Source organism: Dipodomys spectabilis, unplaced genomic scaffold, assembly GCF_019054845.1.
Source record: "Dipodomys spectabilis isolate Male_0828 unplaced genomic scaffold, ASM1905484v1 ptg000210l, whole genome shotgun sequence".
NCBI classification, from domain to species: Eukaryota; Metazoa; Chordata; class Mammalia; order Rodentia; family Heteromyidae; genus Dipodomys; species Dipodomys spectabilis.
Window position 1 is genome coordinate 2,474,681 of NW_024870887.1, and position 16,005 is coordinate 2,490,685.

A 16,005-nucleotide genomic window follows, 5' to 3' on the forward strand; every position below is an offset into this window, starting at 1 on the left:
AGCTGTAGCTCAAGTGTAAAGCACTAGCCTTGAACAAAAAAAGCCCAGGGACAGCATGCAGGCCCAAAGCTCAAGCCCTAGGACTGGTACACAAACTCACACGCACGCACGCACGCACGCGCACACACACACACACACACACACACACACACACACACACAGCCCACAACAGGCTAATATTTAAATATCAGCCTCCTAACTCCAACTCCAGTGTCTTTTTTTTTTTTTTTTCCATTCTAGGCTTTCTTTGAGGTTCAGTTAAAGAAGGCACGCTGGAAAGCAGCAGTACTTGGGATTTGAATTTTACGAAGTCAGGAAGCATCAGGAAAGCTCAGGGCACTACTGCTTTCCCTTCCAGCTGAAAGGCTTCTTCCTGTTTCAGAAGCTGCTTCTGCCTGGGTAAGACTTTGAGGGGTCCTCTGGGATGAATGCTTAGAATCCTCCATGTCCTGTGGAGAGGTAGTTAGGATCACTGGAGTCCCAGTCTGGAGTGCTTCTGAAAAAGGCCATGCTGCAAGTTCCATGGTGAAATGACATAAAGAACATGTGCCAAAGCACCTTGGCCACCCCTCCTTACCATTACCTAAGTCATTCCTGGGTCCTTTCTCATTCTATAGCCTGGGGAGGATACCTACTCCCTTTCAGGCTTTGGGGAAGAAGGGTAAGTTGGATCACGGATGGGAAAGTGGGTTTTTTGCTTTTTTTTTTTTTTTGTCAGTCACGGGGCTTGAATTCTGGGCCTTGGCCCTGTCCCTGAGCTCTTCAGCTCAAGGCTTGAACTCTACCACTTGAGTAACAGTGCCACTTCTGGTTTTCTGGTGGTTAACTAGAGATAAGAGTCACAGACTTTCCTGCCCAGGCTGGCTTTGAACTGTGATTCTCAGATCTCAGCCTCCTGAGTAGCTAGGATTACAGGTATGACCTACTGGTGCCCAGCTGGGTTTTTTTTTTAATATTGTTATGAATATATTGTATTACCTGCAATACTCATTGCAACAAGGAGAGAATATCCTGAAAGACAGTTAAATGAAGGGAAGGGCTTCATCAGCAATGCCAAGAACATTAAGCTGGGTTTTTTGTTTGTTTTGTTTTGTTTTTAGATTTGATGCCTTTCTTGGGGCTTACACTTAAAGCCTGGGTACTATTGTTCCAGGCTAGCATTCTACCACTTGAGCCACAGCTCTACTTTGGGCTATTTTTTTTTGGTAGTTTAGTGGAGATAAGAGTCTTACCAACTTTCCTGCCTGGGCTAGCTTGGAACTGAGATCCTCAGATCTCAGCCACCTGAGTAACTAGGATGATAGGCGTGAGCCACCAGCACCCAGCTTGGCAAAGTGCTTTATAAATGATCAAGTACAAGCAAATGTACACTTCTTGCTGACTTAGGAACTCACTGGGGTGTGCCCACCTCTCATCACGAGGAGCAAAATGAAACAGCTCACCAGACCCCGTTTTCATCCCCTAAAGAAGCCACTCCTTTGCTAGACCTATTTCTCCTTTTGTGGCTCTTTGATGGTAGGTGTTGAGGAGTCAGCAGTATGGAAAGAAAAACCAAGATGAAGGGGAGAGGATGAATAGGGCTATTTTCAGATGAATAGGGCTATTTTCAGTGATTCTCTACCCTGGGATATAAATCAGGACATTGTGTCTGAGTCTCCTCCTAGGATGGCTAAAAAGACAATATAAATGACTGAACTTTAAAGTGCTAGGAATTCTCTCATCAGAAGCAAGAACAATTGGGGAATTACAAAAAATCCTAGCTATGGAAGTGAAGTGAGTTGGGCTCAGGTCCCAATTTTGTGCTGGCCAAGGTAGGAATTCTGAGAAGTAGGAAGAAAAGTGAGTAAGCAAACCCTAAGCACCCAACCTGAGCCCTACATCTCTCTCCACGACTGCTTCAATTATTTGTGGCTTTCTAGAGGATGCACACTGAGATGACAGAGCCAAAACTGGATGGTCTTGATGTCTGACAGGAGGTACAGGGTCCAGAGTTTGTCCTAAGTTGCACTTGGCTTTCCAAGTTAAGGCTTAGTCGTTTACCTCCACCCCTCACTGCCCTCCATTCAAACTGAGTCTGACCCTCGGCTCCTGACACGATTCTTCTGAGGTGAACTAGTGAGTGGTGCAGAGAGCATGTACAGATCATTTCTTACAGCCCCTGGGCAAGGAGTGACTTGTCCAAAATCACAGGAACCAATAATTGAATACAACCGAATAACATTATCAACCCAGGATTTCTCTCCATTATTTACTACCTTTAAGTGCATCTCCCAGCCATGTAGTAACACAATTCCTTTATACTTTTTCCTTATATTTCTTTCCTTTCTTCCTTTTTTTTCCCTCCCTTCTTTCTTCTCCTTTTTTTTTTTGCAATCCTGGGGCTTGACCTCAGGGCCTGGGCGCTGTCCCTGAACTTCTTTTGCTCAAGGCTAGCACTCTACCACTTGAGCCACAGCACCACTTCCAACTTTTTCTGTATATATGGTACTGAGAATCGAACCCAGGGCTTCATGCATGCTAGGCAAGCACTCTACCACTAAACCACATTCCCAGCCCTGGGCTGGCTTTTAACTGTGATCCTCAGATCTCGGCCTCTTAAGCAGCTAGGATTATAGAGGTGAGCTACCAGTGCCCAGATTTTCTTCTTTTTCTATTTTTTGTGTGGGCATGTACAAGCTTGAGTACTTAGGATTAATATCTTTTTAACCATAAAACCTGAAAAGAATAATTTTTTTGCGTCTCCAGTTTGTGTGTGTGTATGCTGGTCCTGGAGCTTGAACTTAGGGCATGGGCATTGTCCTTGAACTATTTGCTCAAGTCTAGCACTCTATCACTTGAGCCACAGAGCTCCACATCTGGCTTTTTGTTGGTTAGTTAGAGATAAGAATCTTATGAATTTTCCTGCCCAGGCTTTGGGTCCGGGCGTGGGGTCTGAGCTCTGGGCCTGGGCGCTGTCCCTCAGTTCTTCAGCTCAAGGCTAGCGCTCTACCACTTGAGCCACATCGCCACTTCTGGCTTTTTTTTTTTCTGCTTATGTGGTGCTGAGGAATGGAACCCAGGGCCTCAGGCATGCAAGGCAAGCGCTCTACTACTGAGCCACCTTCCCAGCCCTCCTGCCCAGGCTTTGAACCATGATCCTCAGATTTCAGTCTCCTGAGTAGCTAGGGTTATAGGCCTGAGCCATTGCTTGACTTACTTAAAAAAAAAAAAAAAACAGGGCTGGAGATGTACCTCAGTGGTAGAGTGCTTGCCTAGCATGCACAAAGCCCAGGACTACAAGATAAATAAAAAAGTAATACATGCTTATTATAAAATAAGTTTATAAAAGTATAAGGAAGGACTAGGAGGCTCATGTGACAGAACACCTATCTAGCAAGTCCTAGGTCCTGAGTTCAAACTCTAGCTGACAAAAAAACTTTTTTGTTTGGAGATATAAAGTAAATAACGTCTCCTTTGTATTACGATCCCTAGTGACTTCTTGTGATTCACTTCAGAAATTTAAGAAACTTAAAAATGAAGTTAATGATATCGACTGACCTATGTTCTTGGTTGATTATATAAATGGATGGCGCTGGGCAGAGGTCATAGGCTGGGGGCTTGCATCAGACGGAAGGACAGAGATGACGTAAGCATCTCAGGAGACGGGAGTTCCCACTGGGGCCTATTAGCCAGGGATCTGGCAGAAAATTTTTCTTCTAGAGCAGGTGCTGCAGCACGGAGAGGAAACTGTCTCATGGAGTCAGGCAGACAAAAGCTTATCATTCCAGCCTTACACATTCTTGGCCTATGTCATGGATTACTAATTTCTTAATGTGCCTCACTCAGAATCTTTACTGAAAATTAATATAGTGCTACTTCATACTTAGTCCTCTTCTGGTGAGAGAACTAAATAAAACAATGCATGTAAAGAACAGATGAGCCAGGCGCTGGTGGCTCATGCCTGTCATCTAAGCTATTCAGGAGACTGAGATCTGAGGATCATGGTGCAAAGCCAGCCTGAGCAAGAAAGACCATGAGACACTTATCTACAATTAACCAGCAAAGAGCCAGAAGTGGAGCTGAGGCTCAAGTGGTAGAGTGCCAGCTTTGAATGGCAAATCTAAAGAACAGCCCCCAGGCTCTGAATTCAGCTCACACACACACACACACACACACACACACACACACACGAATGTGCTCAATTATTGTTAGGACTATTGTCACCACATATTTTTGCTAGTCTACCAGAAGAAAGGAAATAGCTTTGAAGCCTATTCTCCAGTACAATAGAAATAGCTTCGCCCTTGGCCTGGTCATCTTTTGTTGGATATATCTGTGAGGAAAGAGACAACTATAAAGTAGATTTGGGCCAGATACCAGTGACTCACACCTGTAATCCTAGCTTTTCTAGAGGTTGAGATCTACAGGACTGTAGTTCTAAGCCAGCCCAAGCAGAAAACTCCACAAGACTCCATCTCTAGTTAAGCAGCAAAAAGCTAAGCTGGAGTCATGGCTCAAGTGTTAGAGCACTAGCTGAGCAAGCAAACGCAAGACCCTGAGTTCAAGGCACAAACGAGAGTTCAGATCAAGAGGAGGAGCACTTTCCTCCTGCCTCTGCCCTGCTGCCACTGCTCCTAGCCAGTTGGAGCATGTCTCTTCATACTGGCAAAAAGAAAAAAAAAAAGGAAAGGAACAGTCTGACCAAGAGTAAATACCCAGACATTTCTTAGGATATTAAAAATTCTAAGCCAGGTGCTGGTTATTCACCTCTGTAATCGTAGCTACCCAGGAGGCTGAGATCTGAGGATAAAAGGTGGAGGTCAGTCAAGGCAGGAAAGTCTGTGAGACTCTTATCTCCAGTTACCTGTCAAAAAAGCCAGAAGTAGGGCTGGGAAGGTGGCTCAGTGGTAGAGTGCTTGCCTTGCATGCATGAGGCCCTGGGTTCGATTCCTCAGCATCACATAAGCAAAAAAAGCAAAAAAAAAAAAAAAAAAAGCCAGAAGTGGAGCTGTGGCTTAAGTGGTAGAGTTCTAGCTTTGAGCAAAAAAGCTCAGGGACAGCATCCAGGCTTTGAGTTCAAGCTCCAGGACTGGCGCGCGAGCAAGCGCGCACACACATGCACGCTTGCGCACGCACGCACGCACACACACATTCTACGTAAATCATGTGCTTAGTATACAAGAGGCCCTGGGTTCCATCCCAATCACCTGAAAATAAATGGAAGGAATAGACAAAAAATAAATAAGAATAGCCGGGCGCTGGTGGCTCACGCCTGTAATCCTAGCTACTCAGGAGGCTGAGAACTAAGGATCGCGGTTCAAAGCCAGCCCGGGCAGGAGAGACCGTGAGACTCCTATCTCCAATAAACCACCAGAAAACCGGAAGTGGCGCTGTAGCTCAAGTGGTAGAGCGCTCACCTTGAGCTGAAGAACTGAGGGACAGCGCCCAGGCCCAGAGTTCAAGCCCCACGACCGACAAAAAAAAAAAGATCATTCAGGCCGGGCGCCGGTGGCTCATGCCTGTAATCCTAGCTACTCAGGAGGCTGAGATCTGAGAATCGCGGTTCAAAGCCAGCCCGGGCAGAAAAGACTGTGAGTCTCCTATCTCCAATAAACCACTAGAAAACCGGAAGTGGTGCTGTAGCTCAAGTGGTAGAGCGCTCGCCTTGAGCTGAAGAGCTGAGGGACAGCGCCCAGGCCCAGAGTTCAAGCCCCCATGACCGACAAAAAAAAAATAAATAAATAAGAATAAAGATTAAATAAGCCGGGTGCTGGTGGCTCATGCCTGTAATCCTAGCTACTAGGAGGCTGAGCTCAGAAGCCTATGGTTCAAAGCCAGCGTGGGAAGGAAAGTCCATGAGATTCTTATCTCCATTCAACCACCAGAAAACTGGAAGTGGGGTTGTGGCTCAAAGTGGTAGAGTGCTAGCCTTGAGCAAAAATGCTCAGTGACAGAACGCAGGCCTGGCGTTCAAGCAAATAAAATAAACAAATAAAACAAACAAACAAATAAAAACAAAATAACCTAGATACACCCAAGTATATGTAACCTATAAAGCATAGGTGTCTGCCCTGTACAACCCCTACAGCCATAGAGCCGGATCTAAGCAGAGAGGGATGGTCCTCTCATCCACTCAGACATGCCACCCAGTTGGGCAGCCCTAGAAGACATGCTTCAGACTGGCTAGGAGCCATGGCTGGCAGGGCAGAGGCAGGAGGAAAGTGCTCCTCTTGATCTGGACTCTCTAGGCCTTTGCTCCTGGTCCTCAGAGCACAATGAGAACATTATTACAGCCACTTCATCCAATCCCATGCTATCTAGGGGTTGGGAATGACCAAGGGCAATCTAACAGTCTCCTCCGGCCAGCGCCCAGCATGAGAAACTGACCCTAGATAAAAGGGACTGCCGAGCCCCACCACAACCCAAAGCCTAGAATCCCAGATGGAAATACATTAGTCTTAAATACTTCCCACTGATTATAGATAGATAGATAAGAAGATATATAGCTAGATAAATAGATATAGGTATATCTGCATATCTATATGGGCTGGGTTTGTTTTGAGACAGTGTGTCACTCTGTGCTCCAGGATGGCTTCACGTTCACAATCCATCCTTCCATCTCGGCCTCCTGAATGCTTGGTATACAGATGTGCATGCCACCCACAGATAAATCTTCTTTTTTATTTTATTTTGTTTGTTTGTCTGTCACAGGGCTTGAACTCAGGGCCTGGGCACTGTCCCTGAGATCTTTTGCTCAAGACTACTGCTCTACCACTTTAAGTGACAATTTCACTTCTGGGTTTCTGGTGGTTAATTGGAGATAGAAGTCTCACAGGCTTTCCTGCCTGAGCTGGCTTTTAACGTCAAAATCTCAGCCTCCGGGCTGGGATGGTGGCTCAGTGGTAGGCCCTGGGTTTGATTCCTCAGCACCATATAAGCAGAAAAAGCCGGGAGTGGCACTGTGGGTCAAGTGGTAGAGCGCTAGCCTTGAGCTGGAGTTGAGGGACAGCACCCAGGTCCAGAGTTGAGGCCCCACAACCACCACCACTACCACCAACAACAAAAAATCTCAGCCTCCCGAGTAGCTAGAAATCTAGGTGTGAGCCACCAGTGCTCAGCTCCACAGATAAATCTTTTATATTATAAAATGCTCCTAGTTCAGGACAATTCTGTTAACTGACCACACCTTCTCCATCCCCAGGGACACAGGAGAGAGGCCATGGCTCTGACCTAGATGCCAGACTCAACCTGGAGCATGGGGCATGTTTTCTCCAGGTCTCTCTTAAGGATCAGCTGGTGGAGGACTCAGCTGGATTGGGGTAAGGATGATTACAATTCCCTGATCACCCCACCCATAAATCTGCTTGGGAACCTGTGTTTAGAACCAAATCAGTTTTGGGATTTTGCTCTAAAACATGCTATTTTAAGCAATTAAATTTTAGAAGTGGTCATGGTGACACATGCCAGTAATCAATGAGGAGGATAAGGCAGGAAGATCATGAGTTCCAGACCAGCCTGGGCTCCATTCTAACTGGGTGAAAGCTCAAGAAGGGGTGGCAATGTCCAAAAATAATTGTACTCATTACTTGACTTATGGAATAGTAACCCCGCTGTTCAACACCTTAGTAACAACAATAAACTTATACTTTAAAAAAGCTTTAGAGGGCTAAGAAGGTGGCTTGGTGGTAGAGCGCTTGCCTTGCATGCATGAGGCCCTGGGTTCCATTCCTCAGTACCACATAAGCAAAAAAAAAAAAGCCAGAAGTGGCGCTGTGACTCAAGTGGTAGAGCGCTGGCCTTGAGCTGAAGAGCTGAGGGACAGCGCCCAGGCCCAGAGTTCAGGCCCCATGACCGGACCCCCCTCCGCCCCCAAAAAAAAAAAAGCTTTAGAGAGAAGGGAATTCTAAGGACCATTTACTTCATCAGCATTTCTGATTCTTAAGTCCCTAGTTTGGCATTTGACCTCTCCTTGAACACTCCCAACGATGGAAGCCCATTACCATCCTCATCTTTTTTTATGAGTGCCTCAGGGTCTCAGGCACTCTGGACCCTGAAGGAACCATTACTTTCTTGAGGCATGATTGACGTGAAAAATTGTACTTTCTTATATGTGTGTGCTGGTCCTGGGATTTGAACTCAGGGCCTGGGTGCTCAAGGCTAGTGCTCTACCTCTTGAGCCACAGTTCCAGTCCTGGCTTTTCGGTGCTTAACTAGAGATAAGACTCTCATGGACTTTCTTGCCCAGGCTGGCTTTAAATCTTGATCCTTAGATCTCATCCCTGAATAGCTAGGAATCCAGGTGTAAGCCACCAGCACCTGGCTCACCCATTACCTCTTTAATCAAACCAGTTCTGCTTAAAAAAAAAGAAAAATTCTTGAAACCAAACACAGTGGTGCTTGCTCGCTGTCCTGGCACTCCCAGCTCTCCAGAGGCTGAGGTAGAAGGATCTCAAGATCTTGCCTGAAAAAAATAAAGTTCTTTATATTGAACTGGAGATATTGATTGGTAGCAGATCACTTGCCTAATACGAATGAAGCCTTGGGTCCAATCCCCACAGACACTAAACAAACAAACAAATAACCAATAAGACCTTTCTTGGCAGGGGTTCAGGTGGATTAAATAATTTACATATTGCATAGCACTTGGCACAGAGCAAATGGTCAATAAACCTCATTAATCCTGCTAGTAGTGGTTTTTCTCAGGCATGAAAGCCCCCTCTTGTGCCCTCCTGTATGGCTGACAACCTCATGTCACAGCAGCAGAACAACCCACAAAGCAGACAGTGAAAATTCAGTGCAGTTTGTGCTGTACTGTGGTGACTTCATCCTTCTGGGTTTGGGGGCCATTTCTGCAGGGCTTCTTTTCTACACACACCACAGAGGAGGCTGAGCTGTAGCCAAGCGCCCTCCTCCCCCCACCCCCCCTCACCTGGCAGATCTACATACTGTGGATCACACCTAGAGCTTTTTTTTGGATTGCTTCAATTTAAGCCTGCAACCTCTGCCTCCTGCAAACATGTTCCTTTCCCTGAGTTGCTAAAATCAGAGTGGTAGAAAAACATCTAGTTCAACCCTTGAAAAAAAACCCTCTAATTTTCAAGTTAAAGCAGCTATGGGAAAGATGTCTTGCCTAATTACACTTGAGGAGAACAGGCCTTCTATCAAGCAATCTCGCTATGTTGACCAGTCACATCTCAGTGTACGCAATGTACACAAGCGCTTGCGTTTTCTCTGTACAGTTCAAACAGCTGAGTCTTCCCTGTGCATGGTGGGTTTCCGATGTCACTGAATCCTTCTACTTCACAGGCCAAGACTGCCCTCATACCTCCCAGTCCTCTGGAGATACTCCCTAAGATCAGCTCGCAAATGATGAGTAACGTTAACAAGCTCTGATCACAATCACAAATTCTCACACATCTGTACACCCTCACATAACCCCAAGGCCCATGGTAAATATAGCAGATGTTGTAGATACACAAGAAGAGATGAAAAGAGATTTGAGGAGACAGGCCTGGTGTTTGTACACAGCCGGGGGAGAACAAAGAGAACCGGGAGCCTTGGAGGTGGCAGGCAGGGAGAGTAGGCGACACTGTAAGATGAGTCAGAGAGTGAACCAGGGCACTGGGTCGCCTCAACTACTGTTCAGCTGCCCCAGGGAATAGGGTGGGGGAGCAGCAAAAACTGGGGATAATGCCATAATTCAGAAAGTGGAGACAGGACTGAGCTGTAGATGGAGAGCAAAAGCTCCCTATGGCTAGGGCAATGCTGATGCAGCTGGTGTGGCTGAGGGAAGAAGGATTTAAGCTGACAACAAAGATGTCATTCCCGAAGATCATGGACTCCCTGCTTGGCAGACAGAAGCCACCCTGTGGCTGCTAATGCCCTCCACTTATTTGACGTTTTCTGACCTATTTCAAATGCCCTCCTGCTAATGATCTCATTTAATCTTTAGCACAGCCTGGGAAAGAGGCAAGCCTGGATTGTTATCTCTACCCTGTGGCTCCAGAGGGAGCCAGGCAAATTGTTTCCAGCATCCCAGAAACAACAGGGCTGAAGTGGGCAGTGCTCCCTTTTGGGGCTAGGCCAGAAATGTTGGGTCTTCAGGCCAGAAATGTTGGGTCTTCAGTCAGGGACTCCATTCCGAGCTGGCTCCCTTCAGACTGCCCTCCACTGGGTGTGACTGGAAGTCACAGGATACAGACTCATTCCCCATCTGGAATTTCCCAGGCTGAGCTCCCCTTTTGCCTAGATCCGAATGCCTGTGTGTGGTGACCACTTTACCCGCTTCCCAGGGAGCAATGTCAGGCTTGTCCTCCTCATTAAGCAGATGCAAACCAGAGGCCTAGAGAGGCAAAGGCCTTTGCCCTGAGTCACACAGTGAGCAGACATGACGGCATCTGGGGTAAGTTGGAAAAAGCACAGGGGTAGGAGACAGACATCAGAAAACCTGGGTTCTAATACTAGTGTCAGTTGTTAGCCTCCACCACCCCAGCCTTGGTTTTCATATCTGTCAGATGGAAATAACAGAGTCCATCCCTTGGGATTGTTGGAAAGATTAAATGAGCTTAGGATGCTGAAGTGTTACATTAAAAAAAAATGACACAACAGGTGAACAAACACAGCAGTGGTACTCACTAGACACTATGTTGAAAATGAACTATACAACTTGTAGGTGGAAGTGGAAGGGAAAAACTAGGAGAGAGCAAAGGAAGGGGTGACATTGTCAAAAAAGAAATGTACTCCTTACCTGACTTACGAAGCTGTAACCCCTCTGTACATCACGTTTATAATAATAGTAAGAACATTTGAATAAAATAGAAACAATGGAAGCTGGGCGCCAGTAGCTCATGCCTATAATCCCAGCTACTTGGGAGGCTGAGATCTGAGGATCACAGTTCAAAGCCAGCCCAGGCAGGAATGTCCATCAGACTCTTATCTCCAATTAATCACCAGACAACTAGAAGTAGCACCATGGTTCAAACTGGTAGAGCGCTAGCCTTGAGAGAAAAAGCTCTAACAACAGTATCCAAGCCCTGAGTTTAAGTTACATGACTGACAAAAACAAAAACCAACAACAGCAACAGCAACAAAAAACTCAAAAACAAACAACTATGACTCTGCTCTGTTTTGGTGGCTCATGCCTATAATTCCAGCCATTCAGAAGGCTGAGATCTGAGGATTGAGGTTCAAAGCCAGACCTGGCAGGAAAGTCTGTGAGACTTTTCTCTCCAATTAACTACCAAAATAGCCAGAAGTATAGCTGTGGCTCAAGTAGTAAAGTGCTAGCCTTGAGCACAAAAACTAGGCCTTGAGTTCAAGCCTCAGGACTGGCACATAAGCAAAAATAAAAAAAAAAATGTCCTATTATCATATTATCAAGAAGTATAGGTAACATAGGCCTCCAGAGCAATGTAGAGGCTGGACTGTGATGAGTCTGGGCTCTGTTCAGTTCACCTGGACCATTCCCATACCTTAGTTTCCCAAGGTCCTTGCTAGCCTATGGTGCACAGGCTACAACTCTGGGACAAGAATTCCAGCCTGATGCTGGTAGCTCACACTTAGCTACTCTGGAGGCTGAGATATGAGGATTGAGGTGTGAAGCTGGCCTGAGCAGGAAATTCCATAAAACCCATAATTCCAGTTAACCATCAAAAGGCTGGAAGTAGTACTGTGGCTCTAGTGGTAGAGTACCAAATTAAGCGACAGCACACAAGCCCTGATTTCAAACCCATTAACAGCACACGTGCAAAAAATAATTCCAGCATTGACCACCTTGATTTTTGGCTGATTGACTGACTGATTCATTCATTTGTTCATTCATCCATTCGAGATAAGGTCTTCCATGTTGCCCTTAAATTTCTGGGCTCAAGAAATCTTTCCACTTTCACTAAGTAATGGAAATACATGTGTATGCCACTGTGCCTGACTACACTTTGATCTCTTGACTGTCCTATTACCTGTGCCTTGCATTGGCTTGGACTGAAGAATCTTACTGAGGGAAGCCAGCCATTTCCTAATCATAAGAAGCTTGCCCTTTTACCCATTTCCTCAGGCAGCTGAAGTATCCTTCTATACTCTCCTCCTTTCTTATCCTCTGTGGCTCCCAATATCTCACAGCCTAAGGGTACAGGGGATGTCTTCCTAGTGAAACTAATGACCAGATGGACCAGGTAAGATTTCCCAGTGGACCACACCAGCTTGCCTGCTGGATTCTCTCCTAACAGGCATCACTGGCCTAACAGGCCTGCCTTTAACAACCTGCTTCTCCCAGGATAGACCCTAGCCATGCCAGACCCCTGATCCTTCCCTTGAGGAAGCAATTCAGACTAATCCTTGCAGAGCTCATGTGGGTGAATTAAATATTAAACACGCGAGGCCAGAGCCCCTGGTACAGCAGCACACAGACAATGCACACGGCTGGCTGTCGCTCTTTCAGTGGCTGTGGGCTGGGCTTCCTTGTTCCTAGGTCATACTCCTAAGAAGGAGTAAGTCATAGCAATGTTTTTCTCTTCTCAGTAATCTCACGGTCCTCTGTGTCCTTCCTTCTACCCCTAGTGTTGAGGCTCCAGAGGGACTTGGAAGTGGCTGGAATACTGAGCTGTGGCACCTGCAGAATTGAAAGTTATCGGGTCTGTGGTTGGCTCAGTTAGCTTGGCCTCACTTAGGGCTGGTGGCTCCCATAAGAAGGGAATGGCTCAGGAAGGACATGGAGGCCCTGCCATGTTCCAAGGCAATGGGGAAACTAGACCAAGTCTGGTTGTGCAGGCCACTTGGTTTGTTAGCTCATGAAATCTTCAGATTGGTGGAGCCTTAGGTTACCCAGGCTAGCCTGCAGGTTAACCTACTGTACAAAAAGGGCAACAAATTTCACAAGGTCACTCCAGCTGTAGAATAAAAGACATGGACTCTAGGTCTCCGGTACAGAGCCTAGCCTTCTTTCCACCTTACATCCTGCCTGGCCCTCAAAATTTACTTCCTGATGATACCAAGGAATGGACCCAGCACTGAATAGGCCTGGCATTGCATGAACCAGTGGGCCACGTTTATAGAAAGCGGAATCCACTCACGCTTCTGTCTTGCCATTGAAAAGCATGAGGTCTGTGACATCCAGCTCTCTGCTTTGCTACTTTCTAGAATGAAACCTGGTCCTGTCACATCTCTGAGCCTTTGTTTCTCACCTGTAAAATGGAGATATAAGACCACTATCCCGAATGGTCATTCTGATTAAGAGATCAGAATGATCAAAAGAGATGTATATAAGTGAGCTATTTTGCAAACTGTGAAGTGCTAGCTAGTGCCAGATGTTGTTCATAGCGTGTGAAATCTGGAGATGGTGCAGAAGGAGGAAGTACCAGAAGAGGCTGTTCAGGGAGCAAGAACTACACTCATAAGGGGCCAGGCCCTGCCTGGCCATCCCTCAGACCCCATCCATTCTGGGACTACTGACAGCAGGATGCAGGTCAGGCCACTCCAACTTCATTGTCTCAAGAGGACCTGCTGCTTTCATTTTGCGCATGTGCATGCACGTACATGTGCCTGGCCATCCAGTATCACCACAGCAACCTGCCTGAGGAGTCTAGGCAAATTCAGGCCATCTTACTGACCCCCAAAGGAGAACCTCCTAGCCAAGACCCTGGCAGGGACCTCTCTGTCAAGCTCCTCTGGGTGCCCTTACCTTGTACTTGGCCGCAAGCAGCTCCGTGGCCTGCTGCTCCCGCCGCAGATCTTCCAGCATCTTCTCCTTCTCCTCCAGCAGCTTCTGCTTCTCCTCACTCACCAGGCTGCGATCGTCCTGAATGGCAGCCTTCTCCTCCTCCAGACGCTCCTTCTGCTCCTGCAGGTAATTCTCCATGTTCTTCTCCAAGGCTGTCTCCAGGATGGGCTGGGGCGGCTGGTGATTATTGTTGTGATCATCTTCCTCTTCCGCCACCCAGGCCTCGATCACAGGCCCGTCAGGGAACCCGGCCGGGGCTGACACAGCCTTCTTCCTCCGGCTGCTCTTCCTCCGTGGCCGCTTCCCCAACATCCCCTTCTTCTCCAGCTGGGCCTTCAGGCGGGCAATCTCCTCCTGGAATTCTCGCAGCAGCGTGTCTTTGGGATCCTCATTCACCCTGGGTTTGTTCTTGATGTTCTTGGCTCGGTTGGCAAAGCGTAAGGTGGAGAGGCTCTCATCGTAACTGTGAGAGGCTGGCCCCAGGGTGGCCACCATGATGGTCTTGGCATTCCCGCCCAGAGAGTCCTGGAGCAGCCGGGTCAGCTTGGAGTCCCGGTAAGGGATGTGAGTGCTCCTGTTGCCTGCCAGGGCGGCGATCACGTTGCCCAGGGCAGACAGGGAGAGGTTGATCTTGGAGGCTTCCTTGGGCCTCTCTCCGCCGCCTCCACCGCCGCTGCCACCACCACCACCACCGCTCCCGGTGGCCTGCGGAGTTGGCCCGCCAGCGGGGCTGGGGCCGGCCTTGTTCTGCCTCTCGCTGCCAGCCAAGTCCACCAGGTTGAGCTTGCCCACGCGGATGTGGTCGTGGCCATCGGAGCCCCGCTCGCTACACTCCACGGTGATGACGAAGATGGCATGGGAGCGGGAGCTGACCTCGTTCATGTGAGTGCTGCCCACCGCCCGGGTCTGGTTCCCCAGGTTCATCACGTGTTCGATCTCTTTGACGTTCTTGGTGACAAAGGAGGAGAGGTCCTTGATGTAGACACCGGTCTCGGGGTTCTCCTTGAGCTCCAGCCGCTTGCCCGGCTCCTTGGAGAGCAGATCTCGGATCTCCTCCTGGTAGATCTCCAAGTAGGAGGCCCGGACCAGGTACTGCTGGTTCTGAGAGCGGGAGATGTGGGTGAAGATGTGCTCGAAGGCATTGGGGATGACCCCTCGCAGCTCGGGCTCCACCCAGGTGCCCTGCATGGTGTAGGTCTTGCCCGTGCCGGTCTGGCCATAGGCAAACACGGTGCCATTGAAGCCCTGGAGCACCGAGTCGATCAGGGGCCTCACGGTTTCGTCATACAGGTCGGCCTGCTTGGAGCTGGCATCGTACACGGCGTCGAAGGTGAAGGTCTTGGGCAGCTCCCCGGGGGCCGCGCGGGGGTTCCGCAGGGTCACCTGGCCCAGCTTCACGTCCATGGTCAGGATCTGCTCGTGACCCGCGGCCTCCTCCTTTCTGCTCAGGGGGCGGCACCGGGCTACCACCTTCAGGGCCTCGCTGGCCTTGGTCTTGCTGGCCATCTTGCAGCTCCGTCCTCCCTCCGCAGCCCTGGCGATCGCTGACGTCCGGCTCCCCTAGGTCGGGATCAGCAGGGCCGGCCCAGCCCGCAGGCGCCGCTCCGCTATCCGCATTCAGCCTCCGAGGGGGGGGGGGATGCTGGGAGGCGGCCCCGCCGCCGCCGCCGCCGCCGCCGCGGTCCGGGCCTGCACGGAGCTCTCTCCGGTCCGCGGTGCGGGAGCTGGGCGGGCGGATTCAGGCAGAATCCCCGGGCAGCGGCGGGAGACGCGCCGGCCCAGCGCGCCCCATGCTGGGGCCGCAAGCGGCGTCGGCAACAATGAGATAAAGGAAAATGGGATGGGGGGTGGGCGGCTGAGCTGTCTTCTCCTCCTCCTCGTCCTTGTCCTCCTCCTCCTCTGCGCCTTCCTCCTCCTCCTCTCTTTAGGGATCCACCGCGGGGCGGCAGGTCCTGAACGGCCGACGGTCCCGGCCCTCCCGGGGGCAGAGGCTCACCTGCAGTCCCCGTCCCCGCGCCCGGGGATCAGGCATCGCAGTCCAGCGCGGCTGCTGCTGCGCCCGCCTCCGCCTCCGCCTCCGCCGCCGTCGCCGCCGGAGAATGGAAGAAAAACAGAAGGGGACGGGGCGGAGCGGGGGCGGCGGGAGCCGGGCTGCGGCCGCCGCGCTGCGGCCCGGGCTAAGGCTCCCGGCTGGGGTGGGGCGAGGGGCGGGGCCGCGGGGCGGAGATGGGGGGGGAAACGGGCGCGGCCTGGGGGCGGGGAACCGGGGGAAGCTCCGCCCCGCACACCCCGCCGACCCCCGCGGGATGACA

General features: G+C 49.5%; 1 protein-coding gene across 2 annotated transcripts in view; it reads right to left on the minus strand.

The window, feature by feature from the left end:
- Kif3c (kinesin family member 3C) overlaps positions 1–15,580 on the minus strand; it is a 42,690-nt gene extending 27,110 nt beyond the window's left edge. Inside the window, exon 1 of one of the 2 annotated variants that reach the window (XM_042696741.1) lies at positions 13,655–15,580. In XM_042696741.1, coding sequence (XP_042552675.1) covers positions 13,655–15,199 — 1,545 coding nt within the window. In that variant the 5' untranslated portion in view covers positions 15,200–15,580. The remainder of the gene's footprint in view (positions 1–13,654) is intronic. The other variant, XM_042696740.1, reaches the window with a different exon arrangement.
- Positions 15,581–16,005: the final 425 nt, after the last annotated feature.